Below are 15,111 nucleotides of genomic sequence, written 5' to 3' on the forward strand. Positions count from 1 at the left end.
AAAATCCTAGAGATCTGAGTCATTTCCAATGAATGATCTGAGTAATTTTCTATGATCTATGTTCGACAAAATGAAATGCTGGAACTCCTAATTTTTGGAATTAAAATCTTTTGAATTAAGATATTGTAGCTTTATCTCTTCCTCTAGCTCTTCACTAGCAAGGGTTGACATAAGTTCATACTCGTTGCCGAAGTACTGTGGATTTTTCATGCCTCTTAGTAGTATAATTCTGTCCTTGTATTTATACTCTATTTTTGCTTTTGTGTCAATTCAAGAAGCATCACTAGCATGAATACTAGATAGCTCATGAGAAATTATTCTTTTTTATTCTTATCAAAGGATCTTATGACACACTACCTAAAAAACTTTTGTATCAGATTTAAGACTCAAAGTAAGATAAATAAATGGACCAATAATTGTTCATTGCCATGTTGTACTGTGCAATGCAATTTAATTGTGTAGTGTTGCGTCTCCAACAGTAGCATCACCCTAAATCCACCTCTGCTGCTATGCCTTTTGGAGCAGACAAAGCTTTCTCATGGTCGGCTCATCGCAGAGGATACATGTGGATATGGGTTAACCTTTTGCTTTGATTTCAGTTTGATTGTTACTTCGAGCCATTCTGCTTGCAATTCAATCTATTTGATTCTACATGGTTTGGTAATGGGTACTTTAGGAGTCTAGTTTGTCTCTGATTGATAGAGATGGTCTGCTAGCAACTGACTGAATAATCAACTACAACTTTATTTTTGATAGGAAAACTACAACACGCTGGTATCATATTATGTCATGTGTTAATTTTGTGATGTGTAAAGTACAGTGTTAGGGCCTACTATAAATGTAAAAATGGTTAGTTCATTACTATAATTTCAAAGGGTTGTAGCATTTTTGAGGGACATAGGGCTGTAGTCATGTATTACCGACATATTGACTGACATAGTGTTGTAAAGTTATCTTCGGGGATAGATAGTGTTGGATGCCTTACAATATATTGTGCACTATATCTCAATTATCTTACTGAAGGAGCATATACCCTAATACTTCATAGCGAGCTTTGATTGTTTCAAGAAAAATTACATGATATAATGGGACCAATTAGCCTTTTCAGTTGTTGACCAACCGATGCCTGAAAGGCTGAAGCACAAGTAAACTGGAAATTTACTTGATTTTGAATGCACAGTGTACCCAAGTTCGGTTGGACCAGCTTTGCCCCCGCAGTTAGTTAGTTGTTCATCTTTGAGCTTGAAAGGTGAATTTTGCTCAGTTTGGAAATAACTTGAGCCACCTACCACTTTTGTCTCCCCAAGAATGGTTTGTAAACCGATATGAATCAGTGATGTTGCATTGTTATTTTGGGTGTGAGCACCTACTGTGTGGTAGCCGGTTACCATTTCTGCTCAAACTGTGAAGCACTAACAGTGTTGTTTATCTCTCTCAATTCATTTTCTGTTTTCATCTCTTTGTTCTTCACATGTCTCCTTTTCTTAACTTGCTCGTGTCCGAATTCATTCTGGTCATCTCCTTTGTTCCCTGGATCTTGTTGATCTTCTTTGTAGCGGTTCATTAACATCGCTACAAAAGGGGAACATGTTGTCACAACTCCAGTTAGGAGGAATAATCCCCCAAAACTTTCAAAAGTGATAGCGCCTGAACCATCGAGTGTGCCATCATTTTCATGGCTATTTTGATCTATCCATTTCTTTTCAAGTTGAATGATAGTATCTCCTCCTGTTATGTTGAGTATCGCCCTTGACATCTCAACACATAGTGGAGAATTCTTGGGAAGCGCCTAATTAGCAAAGAGATAATTGTTATAAGATGCGCATGCTAACATATAATGTCCCACTAACAACATCGACTCAGTAAAATCCTAAAAACTTTTTTTTGATATAATATGCATCTAATATGATGGTTCTACTATTTAGCAGTACCATACCCCTCAGCTAATCGTGCCAAAAGTTTCTTAAATAGCACAAAATCCAGTAAACCCTGTCAGGCTTAGTTTGTGATTATTGTGGAGCATTATGTACTTTACTTTTAAAGTTGGTGTAAAAAGGTTGTGAAATGTCTATTGATCTGTTTGGTAAATCAAATTAGAGTTAGATGAAGTATTATCAATAGTTGATCTCCCACATGAGATCTCATATGTTTTGAAATGCAAATATGCTATTTGATTTAGAAAAAGAGAGATAGTCAAATACCTAGGTATCCAAAAATAAACCAATCGACAGAGACTATTTATCATAATGCATCACAATTCCAAAAAGAGCCTCAGTGTGATAAGTTAGAAATATTAGCTCATGTTAATGTTTCCGATAGTAAACATATGGATCTATGTTGTTATATGTGATTGTTTCACCAAGCGTCTTGTATATGTTGTCGTGTATTATAGCTAAATTTATTAAAAGGGGTATTGTGTTCATTTTGCTATTTATTTTCTTATCTGTTGTACCGAGTTGGTTGCAACAATTCTTGTCGTAAAATTTCATCATTCCATTGGGACGCTATTAGATAATCATACTATCTATTTATCTTTAATTTTTGCAACATATATTTATATATTTACAAGTATGAATTTTAAATTGCAATCTTGTGATGATATGATACTAGAAGAGAATAGCGAGTTTAGTTAAACTTACAAATGCAAAACCTGCACTCTTGTAAATAGGCCCCACCATTGCGTAACCTTTGTTGTACTTTGCGAGAAACAATTTGATGTATGGGATGTCAAGTACAACCGCAACAATGCTTCCATTAGAAAGAGCACTATAGAAATCTTCAAGTGTTGCATAGGACTTGAGCTTAGATGTATCAAAACCAATTTCCACTAGTAGACCCTCTATATAAGAACCTTGGTGGAACCCTACATATTCTCCATTCTTTTGGAGTTCCTGGACATCATTCACTGTTGGTGAAAGCTTATGTACAGTAAGCATTGATGCAAAGCTTGCTGTATAACTTGCTGCAAGTACCAAAAGTACAACCATCCATACACGCAAAACAATTCTAGGTAGAAAGCATTCCAGCTTTTCCTCTGTAGAAATAACAATCATTCTTTATTAAGACACAGAAGAAATTTGAAAGATCGAACAATGCAATGCACGACATTTCAGGACTTGCTAGAAAGTATATGCAAATTTCTTTAGATGATTAATTCAAGTTATGCCATTAATTTTTAACTAATTCAAACATCGGATAATGTCCATAAATTTTCTCTGTAGTGAAGTGCAATTAATAAGAACATGTGCATTGCTGAATTTCTGTTCAGAGAACACAAACTTGGGTTAGCTCACCCCCCCTGATTCTTCGTATTGTGTTTATTGAGCATTATTAAGTAGAAAGATCAAGTTTTTGTGTTGTTGAATTTTTAAAATAAAATTATCTACGATAGATTCCTAGAGATGTTTAGTCAGCTCAATGTAGTAATTTTTCAATGATTCCTCTTAGTTTGATATAGTGCAACACATGCTTTGTCTATGTGACTAAAATAATTGTTCAAAATTCTATGAAGATCTAAGAAACTGCAACAGTACTCAACTCTCTTCAAAAATGGAGAATATTGTAGTCGCCAGTTGTTTGAGCGAAAAGGGACCATGCACATGTTCATTGCCATTTAGATACTCCAGCAGCCAGACGACAACTCCTGTGTACATAAATAATATGATGCTGCCAATCCACATCTCGGTGCTCAATGGTTTCAAGAAAAGCCACACATCCTTCATCACGTTTTCCTTCACTGGAACAATCATCCCTACTCCGGATTCTGTGTATGGTACAGTGAAGTCGACATATAATGATCTGTTGTATCTTATAGTAATATCTGCAACCGCTATATCGTATTCCTGCAATGACACTAGTCAGACTTTTATATTTGAGAAAAAGGTGAATAACTATATTTTATGATTGACTAAACAATATAAGCCCAGTTGTCAACAAAGAGAATATCTTAGCAATATAGACTTTTGGTTTGCTTTGGGAAAGAAAACTAGAGTGAGCATTTATGGTTGGCCTCCTTTTGTCTATACTTGAAGTAATTGTGGCGTGAAAGTAGAACAAAACACTGTAATGAAAATGCAGAACAAATTCAATACATAGTAAAATATTTGAGCTACTAGAGTTATTTCTTCACAATGAAATGTATGCAACTTTAGTTTTTTCACACAGAAAATTGAGAAATTTCCCTTTGTAAAGTATTTCTTACCTGAAGATAAACATGATAAACAAAATCATTGTAGCTCCTTGTATCAGTTGTGTCAAATTCTAGGTACTCATAAGAAAGTGGAAAAGGTAGCCTCTTTACCGCCTCCTCAAATATATCAACTGTAAGGCCGCTCACTGTTGTTGCATTTTTGACAGCATCTTTGTATGTCTTTATGAACTCCGGAATTTTGCTTGAGCGCACACCAACTCTAAGCTTCTTGCCAACGGCAGGAATTTCCCAGCCCATTGGTATTTTGGTTGACTCTCCAGGCCAAATTACAGGATTTAGATCATGCATTGACTGTTGTCCTGTTTTTTTGAAGCCATCTTGCTTTAACTGTCGTGAAAGTCCACTTTTCACAGTCCAAAACCCAATTTCTCTCCAACCTCTTCCAACAACATTTATTATCTGGAACACATAAGCCTTATGTTGTTGTCTATATGTAAGGTCAAACTCACCACCGAAACCTTTGAACTTATTTTGTACAATTGTCTTTAAGAGTTCATGACCCTTAGTGGAAATAGTCATGGATTCCAAGCATGTGGAGTTTTTAATGGACAATAGTGGCTTATTTGTGGTATTGGATACTCCAACCTTTTCTGCTGCTCGTGCCAATGCCCATATCGTATCATAGCCCCATAGCCCAACAATGCTTAGTTTATTGGAGGGTGATTCATCTGGGTTATCCTGCAAGTACATTTTGTTCCACCTTTTGGATAAGTTATCAAGTTCTTGCGATCTGGAAACATGATACCTTACTCCAAGCACACCATTCATTGCCTCAATGACTCTTGGATTGAGTGTGTCCATGATGTTTGCCACTCCACTTGTGGTAATCCACGCAAATCCTTGGTTCATCATCCCTAGCTCTTTTGCCTTCATAAAAAGAAGGGAAGTCATAGTGGATGACATATGAACAATAAATACCCTTGTTTGCATTGCCATCAACTCAGTGAGTTTTTTTATAATGGTCTCACTTGTTGCCGATGAAGGGATGACACTGCGATATGGAACACGCACATCAATTTTTTGAAGTGCATCAGCGAGGTATGGTACAATGCCTCTCCCATAGTCAGTGTCATCATATACTGCCACTACTTCTCTCCATCCATAGGCTTGTACGAGCGAGGCAATGCTATTCACCTGAGCCGAGTCATCTGGTGTCGCTTGTACAAAATATGGCATACTATCACAAGTGAGAGAGGGGCTTGTTGCTGTGAATGATACTATGGGGACTTGGGTTATATTTCCAAGTTTGGATATGAACACAACTTCCGATGATTTCTGGGGACCAATGATGGCTTGCACTTTGTAATTCTCTAGCAATTCAATAGCTTTGGGAAGGGCAGAACAAAGAAAATGATGGTCAAATAATATATATGGAATAATCTGTAGTGCTCAACAACATAATCAACTATTTCAAAATTGGAAAAAGGTTACGAAAAACTTAGTTTTGGACCTTCCAGTTTTATGAGTCAATACTCTAATTTAAAATCTTGCCTCTATACTCCCCAGACATAACAAATAGCCAAATAATGTCACAAGAAGCTGATATTTGACAACACAAACATGTCCAAGGAAATACAAAATCTGAACTCTTATTAGGAAACACAATAGGGAAAGAGACCCTGCTATTTTTCCACATATATTAATAATATAAGGGTAATAGTGTAACACCCAAACACTTCTTACTCCCTCGGATCCAAAATAAGTGTCACAGTGTTGAACTGGGGTTAGTTTAAAACCCGACACCTATTATGGATCAGAGATAGTATTTGTTTTCCTCATACTTGGATGACCTGTATGGACTTGGTTAGTGCTTTATCTATAAAGTGGGCGAATACCTATTTTCTGAACAAAATAGTGTAACACCATGGAGAGATATTTACTCCCTCCGCCCCAAAATACATTCCATATTCGTTAGTCAAACTCCATATAGTTTGAGATGTCATTCTTCAATGTCCCCCTTGTGCTCTGTAGGGCAACTCAGGCGGCGATTTGGCTATATCTATAAAGCAGGGTGAAAGCCAATTCTCTAAACTTTATAAAGTTTGACTAAGTTTATAGGAAAAATATATTGACATTCACAATACCAAATCAATATCATTAGATCTATAGTGAAATATATTGCCATATTGTATTTATTTCGTATTGCAAATGTTTATATATTTTGAATATAATTTTAGTCAAACTTAACAAATTTTAGCTTAAGACAAAACCAATATGCAATGCATTTTGGACCAGAGGGATTACAAGCAGATTGTATTCAAAATGCAAGATACAAGTCAAAAGTATGAACCTGCCCAATCAGAAATGCCAGAGCCAAGTTTCTGAGGTATTCTAACTATTAGCAAACTTATACGAAATGGCATGAGTAAAATGTACTCCTTTCGTTGCACTTTTTCTATGAAAATGCAAACCTTGCATTTCGTTACATAGGTAGAAAGAACTCATGTATTTTGTTACCTCTCATCTCACAACTGGTTCTAGATTGTATGGATGTTGGTTGCCGTGTATTTTGACTTTCCGATTTCAAACCTCGAATTTAAATTTCATATTATGATATTCTATTGATAGTACAAAATTACAATCAGAAGAAAATGCATTTAAATAGCAATCTAAATTCCAATTGCATCTAGATTATATAACATAATCCATGCATTGTTGGATTAATTGTTGGCTGGTGCATGTCTTTGTACAGGAAAAGTATGCCATATGTTTTTCCATCAAGGTACTAATTTTCTATTTCCTATGGAATTATATCATTAACGTGTGGAGGTTTTGAATACATGCTTTTAGTGACACATTAACAACAAAGGGGTTCTAGTTTTTTGCTTATAAATTGAGAGTGTGGAGAGCTTGAACATGTTTTAATTTCAATTTTGAGGCCATACTATAATAGGGGATTGCTTGATTGAGTCAGTTAGGAGAAATTAATATGTCACTCAAGAATGGGGTTTCAACTAGAAATAAACCACCTTCTTTATTAAAAAACACCTTTTCTGTATTGTGGTTTTCATACATCTTGCATCTAGTCTAAGATCTCTCAACTATTCCCAACTAAACGGGAAGCATCAGAAACATCATATTTTCCAATTAAAAAGAGATGATGGCTCGGTAGTAAATGATGCTGGATTCAAACATAACATCACCAACTATTATAATGGTATTTTTGGTTCGTCTGAGCACAACAATATTATGATGTCTAAAGCTTTTGGGGAAGATATCCCTCAACTTTTCGTGGCAGAAAATAAATTCCTCAGTGCTCCTTGCATGAAAAGTGGGGTTTGGGATGCTGTCTCTTGGATAGGACAAAATAAAGCCCTTGGACCGGATGAATTGCCGGCCGAGTTTAGGTATTTTGGAAGGTAATCAAAGTTGACTTGATGGATCCGTTCCATGCATTTCATAGCAGTGACCTACCACTGTGTAATCTCAACTTTGGGGTAATTAAATCGCTTTCAAAATTTAAAGAGGCCATGTGAATTCAGAGGCTTATTAGTTTGCTACCAACATTTGGCAAAATTAAAAGCTGCCAACATTTGACAACCTTTTATGAGATTGACAATGAAAATTGGTAACCAACCAATCTCTAGCCAAAATTTGGCAGATGCCAAAATCTGGTATGTCAACTTTTGGCATCAAACCAATTAGGCTCTCAACACTTCAGACACATTTGCCTGCTAAACATGAGGTTCAAAGTATACACTAAAATGGCAACAAATAGAATATTAATCAGGCTGTTGATCACGTGGTTCGTCCAACTCAAATGATATTCATTAAGGGTAGAAACATTCTCGAAGAAATTCTATTTCTTCCCGAGACTGCTAGCGAGCTCCATCATATACGGGAGGAGTGATTTTTAAAATTGACAAAGAGTACCATAAATTTAAGTGACCTTTTCTTCTCCAGACCCTCTAGATGAAAGGATCTTCACCATCTTGCTGCAAGTTGGTGAAAAGGTTTATATCCGATGGAAGTGTTGGCACCGATGTTAGTAATAAATTAGAGCCATATTCCTAATAAGAAGGACCTATGTCAGGGGAGTCCTCTTTCCCTCTCTTTTTTAATGTAGTTGACCCAGAGAGCCAAGTTAGCGGATCTTATTAATGGGATGGTGCTTCATGTGGTGGATGGCGGATTATCTTTCTATAGTAACGCGGATGATGCCATCGTATTTATGGGTCTTGACATCCGAAAGGCAATGAAAGATAACCCTAAAACTAGCGTGGTACATTTGAGCAATTATCTGGTTTAGATACCATTTTCATAAAAGTAAGATATTCTACTTTAACGAGGCGCATGAAGCAGCTGATCAGTACACTAGATGAGCGTCTAGATATGACTAGTAGTTGGATAGTCAAGCAATTTATCCTTAGGCCTTATTCGGTTGAGTGTGAATCCGAGAGGATTGAAGGGGTTTGAGAGGGATTTAAACCCCTTATAAGGCCATCTTCAACGCCCGGGCGCCCCATATCCATCCCATATTTGGGCTGAATATGGGGTTGCCGGTCAGTCCGGGCGTTTGAGGGCCGTTTGAGGGGCCCGTCTGGGTTCAAATTTCATGACCGGGCAGCGACCGGGCGGTCTGCTCGGGTGTTTGAGATGGGTTTGAGGGGTCCGGTTGTAGATGCTCTTAGACCAATGTATATGTATACGATCTCTTCCTTAGGCCAATTTTTATATTTACGAAGTAGTACTAGCATATAAAATCCTTTGATATTTCTGAATCCTGACGACGTAACGTACTGCCTAGTGCATACACACATACATACCTGCTGATGCGGCCTTGATGTCACTGCCCATGGAGTCCCTAACGTGGAGAACAAGCTTGGTGCTGTAGTTCCGGTGGGCCGCGTAGAAGTCTTGAACGGCCAGCAAAACGCTGGTTCGCGCCACCTTTCCCACCGGCGATCCCAGGTCGAGGATCACCCCGACATGGAATCCATCTGCTTTGCCGATGGTGTTTTGGGCAATGCCGAAATCGACAGCGAGTAACAGGAAGAGGACGATGGCCCCGCCGCGTGCTCTCTTCATCACACTTTTCTTGTGCTGAGATGCACTGATCGCACCCTCTTATATGCATCAAGGAGGACGCTGGTGGTCAAACTGGGAGTAGCGACTAGCGACTAGCGAGGTGGATTCGCTGATTTGTGACAGGTTAGTTGTTGTTTAACCTTGGTCACTGGACTTTGGGGTGTGTTCTATTCGCGGCCAAACTACGGGAAATTCAACCGGAGTTGCCTCTGGATAAATGAATTCCCGCATGCATGAGACGACAAGAGGGATCAAAGAGACACGGTACGAATCGGTCCATGGAACCTGTGGGCACACGTTCAACGCGGATTGACTTTGATCCTTAATTTGTCTGCGCAAACGAATGATCTTTTAAATCTGTGCAGTCATGTGAGAGCTCTTTTAAAAATCGTCAGTCAGGAATTATAAGTTCCTAAACACCATCAGAGGTGGGCGACAATTGGGAGGAACCAATACACCATGACGATATGAATCGCTTGAAAAATAAACGTATTCGTTCCGTTGCAAAGAAACTTGAACCCGACCTCGCGGGGGTAGACGCGTGTGATGTGAATGGTGTTGGTCGTCCCGTCTACCTTCACACAGATATAGGACAAGACGCTTGGTGAGGCAGACCCGGTCCACAAGTCTATCCAACATCCAGCAGACCAGCACACGTCCTGAAGGGCCGGACATGCGAAAAGTTTGAATTTGAGAGGGGCCCACAACTTCCACGCCAACATGTGCCACTTGCATAAGACCATGCCCTCGAAGACCAGGCGATAGCCTATCCCGCAGGAGTGCAACTGATGTCCTACAAATGCACATAGTTGAGTTATAGCTTTTTTGAAGTAAAAGTATCGATTCGAGAGAGAGCTTTAGAAAATGACCTTTGACACTTATAGAGGTTTATCAATGTGCCTATAAGTTAATTGCGATCAAAAGCAAACACGATGCCAAGGTGAAAATACTGCAAGAGCGCACAATAACTAAAACAAATAATAAGATAGTAATGAAAGTGATGAAATATGCAGTAGAGCTATTTAAGACGTACTCAGGGAGTCCAGATTGACCACTAGTGTGTACGTTACTTAATTATGCAAATGCACAATTCTGAGTTCAGATAACTAGTCCACTTTATATGTTTGTATGCGTGGATGGAGCCAAGTACAGATACATGCATACTACCACAACTCTATACCATACCACTGTTCCTCTCTACTGGATAGAGGCAACAACGATTAAAGGGTCTCCCCATGGACACATCTAAATGCAGTCTCCGTTATTCCCCTATCTATGTTCGACGAACGAGGGTGATCAGTGATACGTTGCAAACATATTTTTATTATTATTTCATGCTATTATCATACCACTTTTAGATACTTTTTATAATATTTTATATTATTATTTTTGGACTAACCTATTAACTCAGTGCCCAGAGCCAGTTGTTGTTTTCTGCATGTTTTGGGATTTTTAGAAAATTCATATTTGCAAAGCTAAAAAATAGACATGGATTTACAAGGTTTTGTTTTGGAAAATAAGAGACCCAAGGGACCTGGATCCACCTGGAGAGGAGCTCCAGGGGCTTCAGACGGTTGCCCCATGCAGCCACCCTCCTAGAGGCATGACGGGCCCGTCTGGGAGCGGTGCAGGTCGGTTGTGGTTGCCCTTTGGAGGGTAGCTTGCCCAATAAGTCGTGGAACCACCATAAAAATTTCAGAATTTTCCAACTTTCAAATCTCCGTGGGTCGATAAAATGGTGAAACCTCCTAGATTTCGACGCAGAGAGACAGACAAAAAGTTCCAAGATCCAATCTCAGGGGTGCCTCTCGCCCCCGGGAGGCCAAGAACACCACGGATCAGAGGGAGAAGCCTTCTCCCATCTAGGGAGAAGGCGTGGGAGAAGGCCAATGAAGAAGAAGAAGAAGAAGGAGGGGGCTCTCTCTCCCTCTCTTCCTGCGGCGCCGAAGTGCTGCCGGGAGAACCATCATCACCGTCATCATATTCATCAAGCATTCGCGAATACTAACAAGTTCATTAAGATAAAGTATGAAGTCCCTACCCGTGAGGATATAAAGAAAAGCCAAATAAAAATGAGCCAAAGAGCCAAAAAAGTCACAGAATAAACAGAGAGGGGGCACACTACTATCCTGTACACACATTTATGGTTCAAAGTAGCACCATGTATTTCATATAGAGAGTTTTCATATGTTTCATCATTATATAGTGGGGATCTTTACGTTATAGAAGTTGGTTTGCATATTCCAATCACGAGCTTCCTCAAAACGCTTTAGGTCATGAGCAAGCAAGTTGAATGCACATCCCATTAGTTCATTTGTAGAGATTTCATACATTCATAGCCCTAGTGCATCCGTTGCATGGCAATCTCTACTCCTCACATCAATATCGACTGTAAGGCCTCTCCATTGCCTAATGGCCAGCTGCATTGCTGTGAGGCTTTCTTTATTTTTGACTTCTTTAAAAAATCCATCATTATTCTATTTGCCATCTAAGTGCTAAGGTCAGAGCTCACACTCAAGTATTGCGCGGGGTTTGGTAGTTGACTCGAGGCGAGTCTAGCTCAAGTACTTGGTCTTGCACCCGAGCTTGTTCATGATTTGATTGTCATTATGCTAGGAAGACCGAGCATACTATGTTTCTGTGATACACATGGTTGCTTTTGCTTTTTGTATGGAAACATATATTTTTAACATCTTTTATTCTTGGAAGGGAATGGTTTGTTTATCTATATGCTCTTTTATTACTTGTTCAATGTCAAACTATAGACAATTGTTGAATCACTTTTATCTTGAGTTCACAACACTATACATCATTTGATCAAGATTATGTAAGGTAACATTCAACATAAAAAATTCTCTTCGTTTTATCATCAACCTACTCGAGGACGAGCACAGATTAAGCTTGCAAATGCTAATACGTATGAAACATATCTATAAATTTTGACTGCTTCATGCTATTATCATACCACTTTTAGATTATTTTTATAGAAATTTGTATTATTTTACTAAACTAACCTATTAATTCAGTGCCTAGAGCCAGTTACTGTTTTACCATGTTGCTGGTTTTCCAAAAAATCCATATCGGTGGAGCTAAAAAATACAAAGGGATTTACGAGGATTTATTCTAAAAAATAAGTGACCCAAGGGACCTGGACCCACATGGAGGGGAGCTCCGGGGAATCCATACGGTTGAACCATGCGGCCACCCTCCTAGGGACGTGGTGGGCCTGTATGGGATCTGTAGAGTCCGATTGGGCTTGCCTTTGGAGGGTAGCTTACCCCAGAAGCCTTGGAACCACTTACAAAGTTTTAGATTTTTCTGACCCACGGAACTTCGTCGGTTGATAAAACGGTGAAACCTCCTAGATTTCAACACAGAGAGATAGACACAAAGTTCCAAGATCCAATCTTCGGGGTGGCTCTCGCCCCCGTGATACATCTCTGTTGTATCTACTTTCCAAACACTTTTGCTCTTGTTTTAGACTCTAATTTACATGATTTGAATGGAACTAACCAGAACTAATGCTGTTTTCAGCAGAATTGCCATGGTTTTGTTTTTGTGCAGAAATAAAAGTTCTCAGAACTGGACGAAACTTTTTGAGGATTTTTTATGGAATATGTAAGGATTATTAGAGCCAAGACCCACTGGAGTGGGTCCCTGGTGGCCCCCTGATCCTAATTTCAAGCCTATAAAATCACATTTGCGGAGAAAAAAATCAGAGAGAAAGTTTTATCGCGTTTCACGACATGGAGCCGCCGCCACCTCCTGTTCTTCACCGGGAGGCAAGATTTGGAGCCTGTTCGGGGCTTTGGAGAGGGGAACCTTCGGTCTTCGTCATCATCAACCTTTCTCCATCGCCAATTCCATGATGCTCACCACCGGGAGTGAGTAATTCCTTCGCGGGCTCGTTGGTCGGTGATCATGTAATCGAGTTAGTTTTGTTAGGGCTTGATCCCTAGTATCCACTATGTTCCGAGATTGATGTTGCTATGACTTTGCTATGCTTAATGCTTGTCAGTAGGGCCCGAGTGCCATGATTTCATATCCGAACCATTTATGTTTTCATGAATATATTTGTGTTCTTGATCCGATCTTGCAAGTTGTATGCACCTGCTATGTGTTATGATCCGCATCCCCCGAGGTGAAAATAATCGGGATTCTTTTCGGTGATTGCCATAGTTTGAGGAGTTCATGTATTCACTATGTGTTAATGCTTCGTTCTGGTTCTCTATTAAAAGCAGGCCTCAATATCCCTTAGTTTCCTTATGGACCCCGCTGCTACGGGAGGGTAGGAAAAAAGATATCATGCAAGTTCTTTTCCATAAGCATGTATGACTATATACGGAATACATGCCTACATTGTATTGACGAATTGGAGCTAGTTCTGTGTCGCCCTAGGTTATGACTGCTATATGATCGATATCATCCAACACAACCATCATCACCGATCCAGTGCCTACGAGTTTCCACATATTGATACTTGCTAAGTTACTATTGTTGCTGCTGCTGTCACACTTGCTACAAATTCACTACTATCACTTGCTATCAAATTATCAAACTATTTTGCTACTAATCACTTGCTACAGATATTTACTCTCCAGGTGTGGTTGAATTGATAACTCAACTGCTAATACTTTTAAATATTCTTTGGCTCCCCTTGTGTCGAATCAATAAATTTGGGTTGAATACTCTACCCTCGAAAACTGTTGCGACCCCCTATACTTGTGGGTTATCAAGACCTTTTTCTGGCACCGTTGTCGGGGAGCATAGCTATATTTGTGAAGTCACTTGGATTTTATATTTGTTTATCACTATGAAGAATCTTAAGGATGATAGAACCAAGATCGTTCCCTCTACGACGAGGGGAGGTAAGGAACTGCCATCTAGCTCCGCACTTGATTCACCTTCTGTTTTGAGTAAGCTTGCAACACTACCACCAGCTATTAATTCAGCTCTGTCTCAAGTTATTGATTATGATGATTCTGCTATGAATGATGCTACTTCTGCTATTGATGATGCTAGTACTATGCTTGATAATACTGTGCCACTTGGGGAATTTCTTGATGAAGAACTTGCTAAGGCTAGAGAAATTGAGAAAGCCAAGAGTAATGAAACTCTTGAAAATCTTGATCCACCTTTCTTGCTTGGTTCTCTTGTTATAACTAAAATACCTGATGAACATTGCTTGGATAAAGAAACTGCTAGAGCTTTTATTGATTGTAATGATAGAGAGGAAGCTTTACTATTGCTTGCTAAGTTGAAAGAAAAATCTATGAGGGAGAGAATGAAGTATGATCCCAAATTTGCTACTTCTCACATCTTTATCATTGATAAAGATTATGAGTTCTCTGCTGATCCTGAGTTGATTACTTTGGTTGAATCAGATCCTTTCTATGGTTCTGAAACTGAAACTATTGTGGCACATCTTACTAAGTTGAATGATATTGCCACCCTTTTTGCTCATGAGGAGAAAATTAATTATTACTATATTCTTAAGTTGTTTCCTTTCTCATTAAAGGGTGATGCTAAGACTTGGTACAGTACTCTTGATCCTGGTTGTGTGCGTAGTCCGCAGGATATGATTTACTACTTCTCTAAGAAATATTTTCCTGCTCATAGAAATATTTACAACTTTGTGCAGGTTGAAGAAGAGAGTCTCCCTCAAGCTTGGGGGAGGCTTCTCTAGTTACTTAATGCTTTGCCCGATCATCCTCTGAAGAAAAATGAAATACTTGATATCTTCTATAATGGATTAAATGATGCTTCTAGGGACTACCTAGACAGTTGTGCTGGTTGTGTTTTCAGGGAGCGAACTATTAATCAAGCGGAGGAATTATTGATGAATATATTGAAGAATGATAATGATTGGACAC

At 38.9% G+C, this 15,111-nt stretch overlaps 1 protein-coding gene across 1 annotated transcript; it reads right to left on the bottom strand.

Annotated features, from left to right (window-relative positions):
* Nucleotides 1–785: 785 nt before the first annotated feature.
* Nucleotides 786–9,238, bottom strand: LOC109760507 (glutamate receptor 2.8-like). The gene is made up of 6 exons (XM_045228507.1): nucleotides 8,977–9,238; nucleotides 4,202–5,535; nucleotides 3,997–4,060; nucleotides 3,537–3,853; nucleotides 2,640–3,032; nucleotides 786–1,789 (listed from the first exon to the last, which is right to left on the bottom strand). Exons 1-6 carry the CDS (start codon nucleotides 9,236–9,238, stop codon nucleotides 1,385–1,387), a joined length of 2,775 nt encoding a protein of 924 aa, XP_045084442.1. The 3' UTR covers nucleotides 786–1,384.
* Between the last annotated feature and the right edge of the window lie 5,873 nt (nucleotides 9,239–15,111).

This window comes from Aegilops tauschii, chromosome 5 (assembly GCF_002575655.3).
Source record: "Aegilops tauschii subsp. strangulata cultivar AL8/78 chromosome 5, Aet v6.0, whole genome shotgun sequence".
Classification (NCBI taxonomy): Eukaryota; Viridiplantae; Streptophyta; class Magnoliopsida; order Poales; family Poaceae; genus Aegilops; species Aegilops tauschii.

Coding starts and splice junctions, on each gene's coding strand:
- LOC109760507 (XM_045228507.1), bottom strand. CDS start 9,238: ATGAAGAGAGCACGCGGCGGGGCCATCGTCCTCTTCCTGTTACTCGCT. Junction 4,061..4,201: donor TTTATCATGTTTATCTTCAG/GTAAGAAATACT, acceptor TTTTCATTACAG/TGTTTTGTTCTACTTTCACG. Junction 3,033..3,536: donor TCTCCATTTTTGAAGAGAGT/TGAGTACTGTTG, acceptor ATTTCTACAGAG/GAAAAGCTGGAATGCTTTCT.